General features: G+C 29.3%; 1 protein-coding gene across 1 annotated transcript in view; it reads left to right on the forward strand.

Annotated features, from left to right (window-relative positions):
- Positions 1 to 2130, forward strand: part of LOTGIDRAFT_109918 (hypothetical protein) — a gene marked incomplete at both ends in the record, with an annotated part of 22371 nt that extends 20241 nt beyond the window's left edge. The window contains 4 exons of the mRNA XM_009047286.1: positions 461 to 537; positions 808 to 964; positions 1350 to 1419; positions 2055 to 2130. Coding sequence (XP_009045534.1) covers positions 461 to 537; positions 808 to 964; positions 1350 to 1419; positions 2055 to 2130 — 380 coding nt within the window. The remainder of the gene's footprint in view (positions 1 to 460; positions 538 to 807; positions 965 to 1349; positions 1420 to 2054) is intronic.
- Positions 2131 to 8820: the final 6690 nt, after the last annotated feature.

Consider the following 8820-nt stretch of genomic DNA (forward strand, 5'->3'; position numbering starts at 1 on the left):
AATTAAGTAAGTTATATCTCCACTGGTAAATTGTCCTGTTTACTATTTACATTGTTTTTATTTTGTAACTCTGTTGTACAGTATTGGCTTCTGCTGTTTTGGGTTCTGTAGGAAATAGGTTCCATTTCTGTTTCAATATATTATACATTAACAATCTCCCATTCTATCATTCATTAGTTATCGTTAATATTCAGTTGTTGATGGGTTTTTTCGTTGTTTTAATTTGTTCAAATTACCCTTAGATAATACAAAATTTGGTTTATTTTTATTTTTTATGGTCAGTGATATTTTTTATTGATTATTATATAATAATGTGATATAATGATCATAGATTTTAGTTTTTGTATTAAAGTTTTCAGTATATTTTGTCTACTTGTAAAGTCTTTATAAGGTGGTTATATAAAAGGGGCACCTGCTCTAAGGTATTGATATCAATGACAATGTGTTTAATCTATTACAGGAGGGCGATATAAAAACTGGAAAAGAAGATGGTTTATATTAAATGATAACTGTTTATATTACTTTCAATATACTACGGTAAGTTGTCTCCCTTTTCTGATTTGATTTATTATGAAAGCTTGAATCGATCAGAGGCTTTTATACCATTATTTGATGTACTGACCATTCTGAATATTCGAGAGATGTGCGTGATTTTCACAATTCTCAGTTACTGCAATGACTTACAAAAATGTCATAGGCCAAAATTTGAGTGAGTTTGATTTTCAACATTTTGTGTCTGTTAGAGTTATTGCCCCTCAATGAGATACAGATTTTACTATATTCTAATGTACAATATTGTAATTACAGGATAAAGAACCAAAAGGTATTATCCCATTGGAGAATATATGTGTAAGAGAGGTGTCACAAGAAAAAGCTCATAAACCCAATTGTTTTGAGTTATATTCTGGTGGTAATGATATTATTAAAGCTTGTAAAGTAGATGGTGATGGAAAAGTTGTTGAAGGTATGTATGGGTTATTCTATATTTACATTATGCTGGTATTTCAATGTTATTTGGATTATTTGAACTTTGCTGGTGTTATTTTTATATTAGATATGGATTTGTCAATGCTGAAAGTCCACAGTCAATTGCAATTTGTATAGATCAATCCAAAACATATTCCTAAGGATCCATTCTACCAGTTGGTCTTTGGCCAAACCTCTTTGCATTGATCTATCCCAGATTATCCATATCCATTTACATCTGGGTCGACTGGAATTATGAGCGAAGATGACTTAGCATATTGTGCTAAGAGCAAGTCTGCTTTAAGTCTTTTGAACCTAATTTTTAAATCAAGACACAGTGCTTGTCATGACTCAATTAATTCCAATGACTATTAATATTACAGGACGACACAATGTATATAGAATGTCAGCTGGTAATACTGCTGAAAAAGAAGAATGGATTAAATGTATCAAGTAAGTAACTTAGTCTCATGGCTTATATACTGATTGATATAAGACCGTACTGTCACTTCAAATTACTGCTGAATTCAAGCTGGTACAGTTCATCAACTAGTAACATTTCTCATGGCTTATATAAGTGTTTACCTTGCTCCAATTTCAAATTGTCTATTGAATTCAAACTGGTACAGCAAACCAACTAGTAACTTTTCTAATGGCTTATATAAGTGTTTACCTTGCTCCAATTTCAAATTGTCTATTGAATTCAAACTGGTACAGCAAACCAACTAGCATGATCTAGATGTTCAAAATGAGTACTCAAACTATATTTTGTTGAAGATCAGGGTCCAATTTTACAAGAAATCACAATCAAATTTGTTTGTATTGTATTTTTCAAACTTATATAAAATTTTTGAAGAAACGTAGACCTCTTATGTTTCTATAGGAATTTTGAATCCTGAATGTTGGACATCTTTACAAGCCCAAAAATGTTCACAATGAACTTAACAACCACATTTCATTTTAATCACCTGTAAATATCTATTTGCTGCTGACACACTGACTTGACTGCTTTGTGTTACTTGATATTTTCATATTTTTGAAAGTTTATATATGCTTATGTATTGATATACTGTTGTTTCATGTTTCAGATTAAGTATTAATGATAATCCATTCTATGATATGTTGGCAGCTAGACGTAAAAATGCTACTGGATCGGGTGAATAAATTATAATCAGGGAACAAAATATAGTTAGTCCATAGTCATACTTAGTTACTCACTTACTTAACTTGTCAAGAGTCATAATAATTTATCAGGTGTTATTCTGAGTTTAGTTTATATAGTCAACAATCTCATAGAAACTGAGGTATAAGAATTCAGAATCGATTTTATGTGACATTTGAAAACTTGAGAGTTCAGAATATGTCATTCTGTTCTTTTGGTTTTTTTTTTCATCTAAAATTCAGTTAATATTCAGATGTATAAAATTGGAGTTAATCTGAATAGATTCAAACTATAAATAATCCAAAAATTAAAATTAGAATAATTGGTATTGATTCTATTGAAGTCTGTGGTTATTTCCTAGAGAATTGAAGACATTATTAGCTTACATGTAGATATAATATTGTATAAGATGTAAATAGATATATTTTTATATTGTTATGTATATATTGTATATAAACACTATGTTATAATGTCTAGTTTGTAGGGCAGTTAATTTGAATGAAAGCTTTGAATGAAACCATTGGTCATAGTTTTACAACCAAATTTCAATATAGATATATAACAAGTTTGGGAATTAAAATTTTATGACCATTCTAAGAGGTAGCATTTATATTCCTGTAGATTGCTATTTTTTAAGTATTTTAAAAAGTCTATGCTATGTTAGTGGGTAGGTAAATAAAGATCTGTATACTGACATTATGGATTAGAATCGTTTCAGATGTTTTATTCAAATTAACTTGTTTATTTCCTATACCTTTGTAATATATGACATTCAATATTAAAGGAATACAAAAGAGGTTTTCCAACTCTATACTATTCAAACCACATAATTTTTTCAGTAGTGATGCCATAATCTGGTAAAAATGTTCCTGATTTTACAGAAACCACAGCTTTTGGAAGTGATTCAGATGATGCAGATGGAAGCTATAGGTGACCAAGTTACACACTTTAATACTAAATTTCCTCTTTTGTATTCTTTTAAGCTAGATATTGCTTGGTAGTTTTACCGTGAAGAGATTTTAGCAGTTGTAGGTTATTCAAACACAAGAAATGATTTTAGCTGTTGTAGTTATAAGCTGTCATTCTTCGACACAATTATTATTTTAGCTGTTGTAGTTATTAACTGTCATTCTTCGACACAATTATTATTTTAGCTGTTGTAGTTATTAACTGTTATTCTAGAACACAATTAGTATTTTAGCTGTTGTAGCTTATAATCTATTATTCTACAACACAATGATGATTTTAGCTGTTGTACTTAATGATAAGTTATGCTTGTCAATATTTATTTTTATATTAACAACAAAATACAGCCACAGTCAAGCTAAGATATCTGTTCACAACTGGGATTTATTCAAAACATGAACAAGAGCAGACTGTTCAATATTTAGATAGAATAAATAGTAATAGAAACTTATACTGTTTACGTTACTATTTAAACTACCTAGAAATAATGTAGACTGCTTGTGTTCATTGTCCAAAGATGTCTTTGTTTGACTGTACTTGTGTTAAATGGATCACACATTTTTTTTGCACACCCTTAGAACAGAAGAGACAACTCTTGTTTGTGTTTGAAACTGTTTTAGTGTTGAATGATGAAATGTAATGATAGGATTTAGAAGAGATTCTAGTTGTTTTACTGTGATGTCTTATTGTATTATTGTAATCTAGGCCCTTTGATCAAATCTTTTGTAATAAGTGGGATATTTGCACTGAAATTAAACGTTGGGAGGTTAGCCTATGTTTATTATTCTTTTCTATGTGTCTTTCATACTTCTTGGCATCTTCACAATGTCAAACTATTAACAACTTCATGATTTAACTTGACTGCAATAGCCGCTATTCTTCTATCACGGAAGGTTGTTACAGCAGCGATTTGAGATTAGCCCTGAAGACAGAAGATATGATATGTTTACAGTCTTTCTGTTGAGGACTCTGATTTGCTGTATTCTGTAGCGTAAAATTGCTGCATTCCATGATAAAAAGAAAGGTGGATATTGCAGTTAAGGTATAAGAGGAGATTTGTAATATCTTGACATTGTGAAGATGTCTTCTTGGATACTTCAGGATCTATTGTCAAAAACATCAGATTTCTTGAAACTAATATCTCAAGATCTTTATAACAAACAGAACCTGTTTTCCTGCTGCTTATTCTTACCATTTAAATTACTGTATCTTTTATCAAAATTTGTCTAAATTGTAATATACATCACAATGTTGGGTGTAACAACAGGAATCACTATTGTTGAAAGGTAAATATATTATGACAGTGCAAGTATAAGAAGATGCAAGTGTCTCTTTAAAACTCTTTCAAATCTCTTCACCTTATCTTGACTTGACTATCCTATTGTTTATCTGTTATTGTTTGTGTTTTATTGTAAATAGAGTATGAATATTGTTTCTATATAAACTACAATAATCATCTTTTATATCAAATTCATTATTAAAAATATTAAACTGAATAAAACACTGTGGTGCTCTTTGTTTTACTATCGTTGTATCAATCTTTATGGTATAACTGTGTTCAGAATTTTAGCTTTATAGCAATGATAGATTATTGCAAGAGGGGTGTTTTAAGTGTGAGTGTGGCTGAGCGGGAAGTGACCAATGGTCAATAAATCCATTAGCCGCAACTATCGAGTTGTCCTTGTAAATCTATTCTCTTTCCTCATCTATATTAAATTGGCCCCCAACCTGTTGTGCACATCATCCAGGTATTTATAACTAACAAATTTACTCTTGGTAAAGATCACTTGAAAAGGAGTTTGGACTCAATATATTTACTTTACAACATAAATGCTTGTGAATTTAGAAATGAAATGAGTTTCAAATCTTTTGCTGTTCATGAAGAGGAGATACAGAGTGGCAAAGTCTTGCCAGGGTAGATACCTGTAGCCTTTTCACTCAGGATTTTGGAAATGAAATGAGTTTCAAGTCCAACTGATCTCCTAATGAAGATAAGAAATCTTGCTGGGGTAGTGACAGTCTGCTCACTGGTGATTTTGGGAGAAATAAGGAGGAAAGAAAACGAGACAAGTAAATTATATACAATCATTTTATATATTAGTTAACCTGATGTATCCACATATAATCAACAATAGATTCATATAGTACCTTATTTATTTACAGGAGATATATATACTCATTGTTTATCAGACTAAATAACAATACAACAAACAAAACAAACAATTACATTGTACCCAATAACATATAGTATTATGCCTGACATAGATAAGGTCAAACATCTTGTGCTTATCTTGGATGATTCAAAACATAACATGAGCAGTCCATTTTATTTTTAGGTAGTTAAAGTAGTAATGAACACAATAAAATCTGGCTTGTATAGTTCCAATTACTATTTATTCTACCTAGAAATAAAATGAAATGTTCTTGTTTATATTTTGAATCATTGCTGGATGTACACAAATATTTTTGCCTGACTACACATATAGTAGTAAGTGAGGAGTAACAGCACATTAAAGGAGAAGTTTGTGGATAGCACATGAAAGGGGGGAGCACATAATAACACATATCCCAGTAAATACTTCTGTTGATGTGCACCAAGTTGTAGAAAAAAGTAAAAATAAATCTCACTACAACACAGTATCATAATTTCACAAAAACTTTAGATACTTATAGTAAATGTTCATCTGATTGGTCAAAGTTTTTTTTTTGTTTTTTTTTTTAACCAATAAGAGAACAGCCCTATTGTAAATTGTTAAGACTTTGTGAAATTCAATAGAAACATTTAGTGGGTTTATGCAAATTATATACTGATATTTCTTTGATATACCAAAGGTTTTTTTCATGTGAAATTATTACTTTCTTATACACTTATACAATCCTCTACAAACATTTAGACAGACTGAACACATAGCTATATTTTTTCATTTTTTTACAAAAAATAAACCAAAAATAAAATATCCCCACTGGGAAAATTAAAGCCAATAATAATCTGATATTTTGATACAAAATAAACAGATTTTAAAGATTTAATTGATCAAATGTGATCAAAATCTAATTTTCTGCTAAAAATTTCACATAATTTGAATTTTGACCTACAGGAAATAATGAAATGTGTCCATTCTCTTTCTTAAAGAAATCTTTAGAAATTGTTTTAAGTCGTTTCTTAAATAAAGGAATATAAAATAAAGACTAAATAAGAAAGACTAAAGTAAACTATAAAAATTTGGTGTATAGAGGTACATCAGAAAACTTATATAAAATAATGTAAAGAAAAATTTCTATATTGCAAGTATTGTAAGAAATTTCTCTGTTTCACCCCCAATGAAACAATTTTGTTTAGACCTACAAAGACTTCAATCTTTTTCCTCAGAACAGTTCTCAAATTTTACCCCCATTTCATATCAGAAATCTATAGTTGTGCTATGAAAAAATATTTTCAAAATAGCTCCGAGTAAGTGGCCTCCATAAGAGTTTTCATATGCATCAAGCAGACTGCTTGAAAATGATATGTAAGAATAACAGTCTTATCTTAATCCATAATCAGTCAAAGATATTTAAGTGCAAGTGGAATTGGTTTCACAGCATAAACAAAAACAGTCTACTCTATATCAAGATAGAATAAGTACATAGGTACATACATTTAATTATTGTTATTCTACATTGAATACATCTTCATAATGTCAAGTTGTTACGAACTACGTCTTTATAAGAATAAGTCTGGAAGACGAAGTTCGTAATAGCTTGATATTGTGAAGATGAGTTGAAGACAGTAAATTGTTTTTGTTTATGCCTAGAAAAACTCCAGAATAAATATCTTTGTCAGACTGTGAGGTGTATTGTCCTTAATTAAGAGATAAAATAGTGTTCAATTTAAGACTCCTGCATAATCATTTGCCAGTCAAGCATTTTGCATATTAAAAATAGAAGCCGATAAAGGCTGTGCTGGAAATAATTAAGTCAAGCATTCAAGATAAATAAAATGCATCTTATATAATGGATTTCTTTCTTTCTTTTTTTTTTATATCCATTTTTTCTTTTTTTTTTTTTTTTTATTATTTATTTTTATTTTAAGATACTGTTATTTATCTTGAATGCTCAACTAAATCATCTCATGCCAGAACATTGCAAAAAATCCTGCAAGAGTCTTAAATCAAACACTACAAAATTCAGCAATGACTCAATTCTTATTTAGCATTTATTACTTTTTGTAAATACCATAAGAACCACTATGATTCATATTTCATAGCAAGTTAAATATCTCCCCTTAATAATAATGCCTAATTTATTCTTTAAAAGTCATATTTGACCAACAGGGCAAAGACTTAGATATGATATATATAATATACCATTACTATCCTTTTTATCAGAAGTCAAAAACTTCTGTGCCTTTGTTCTCTCGGTCAAAAATAATTGAGTTTTTGCGAAAATAAGTCTCCAATTATAACTTAAACATATATCTAGTTTCTTAAAGACAGTTATCTTGAACATAACATTAGGGTAACACTTATAACATATACATAGTACATAGAACATCACAACTACAAACAGTTTTTATTTCATTGTTATATTACAATATACTTCTTAGGTCTGCTGGCAGAAATATCATAACTTAACACTCTCAGACCAATGATCGGTCAATATATTTTTTTTCTAATAACCAATCAAGTATGAGTATCTTAAGTTAATATGTTTCTGATAATGACCAAGGTCTTGTATCAAAATTCAAATAGCTTAAGACCTTTCATTTGTCCCAAGACATTGTTGAATGGTCAAGAGCCTTAAAATAGAGTATACCAGCCATTTTATTTCATAAATAGAGAAAAGCTTATATACAGCATATTATATAACATAATATAAGTAGATAATATCTTATATATCAATAACAATATTCTCTCATTCTCACTTCATTTATACCTTTCATAACAATTTCTCTGAGGAAAGTCGGCACAATTCTTCTGAAGCAACTCATGATAGATTTTAGTGTGTATCTTCAATAAGAAATCACTGTGATTTCTTTGGATCTCTGTACAAAATCTTCTTAAGAGTTCGCAATAATCATTTCAAAATCTTAATAGATTTTTGATAATTTATTTAATCTTCAAGTTTGGATCAAGAAGCATTTAGCTTTGAGATCAAGTTTTTCAAAGTTTTTATTTGAATCAAGTGCAATAAGAGTTCAATTGTAGGAGTTTAAAACTCCATTGGCTCTTCAACAGATTCTTGTTCAACTCGCCAGAATTTCATGATTATTCGTGCTTCATTGTTGCCTATAAAGAGTAGATGATGACACATCAATATATGGACAATTTTAACTCAATATTATTATAACTCTAAGAACTAACATAATTCAACTCAAAAAATATAACTAATTCAATATAACTCAATGATATTTTATAACAATATGATGATGATGATAGAATACAAAGAAATGAACAAAATACATGAAAATTTAACAATAAACAATATGATGAAGGCGGCTGGAAATAATCTGCCAGGCATTGAAAACACCCTTTTTTGCAAATGAACTTTTCTGTACTTCAAATAAAGGTATAACATTAATAGAAAGTATGCATGTGAGGACAAGTTCATTCAAAGGTTAAGGGGTGTTAATTACGAGACTGACAAACTATTTCCATCCTAGATGATGAAGATGACTAATGATTTAGCACTGTAAGTCGTAATAAATGATATCTATATGATAGTCATTTTGTACATCATTTGGTTTG

The sequence above is a fragment of the Lottia gigantea genome, assembly GCF_000327385.1.
Source record: "Lottia gigantea unplaced genomic scaffold LOTGIsca_11, whole genome shotgun sequence".
In the NCBI taxonomy this organism is placed as follows: domain Eukaryota; kingdom Metazoa; phylum Mollusca; class Gastropoda; family Lottiidae; genus Lottia; species Lottia gigantea.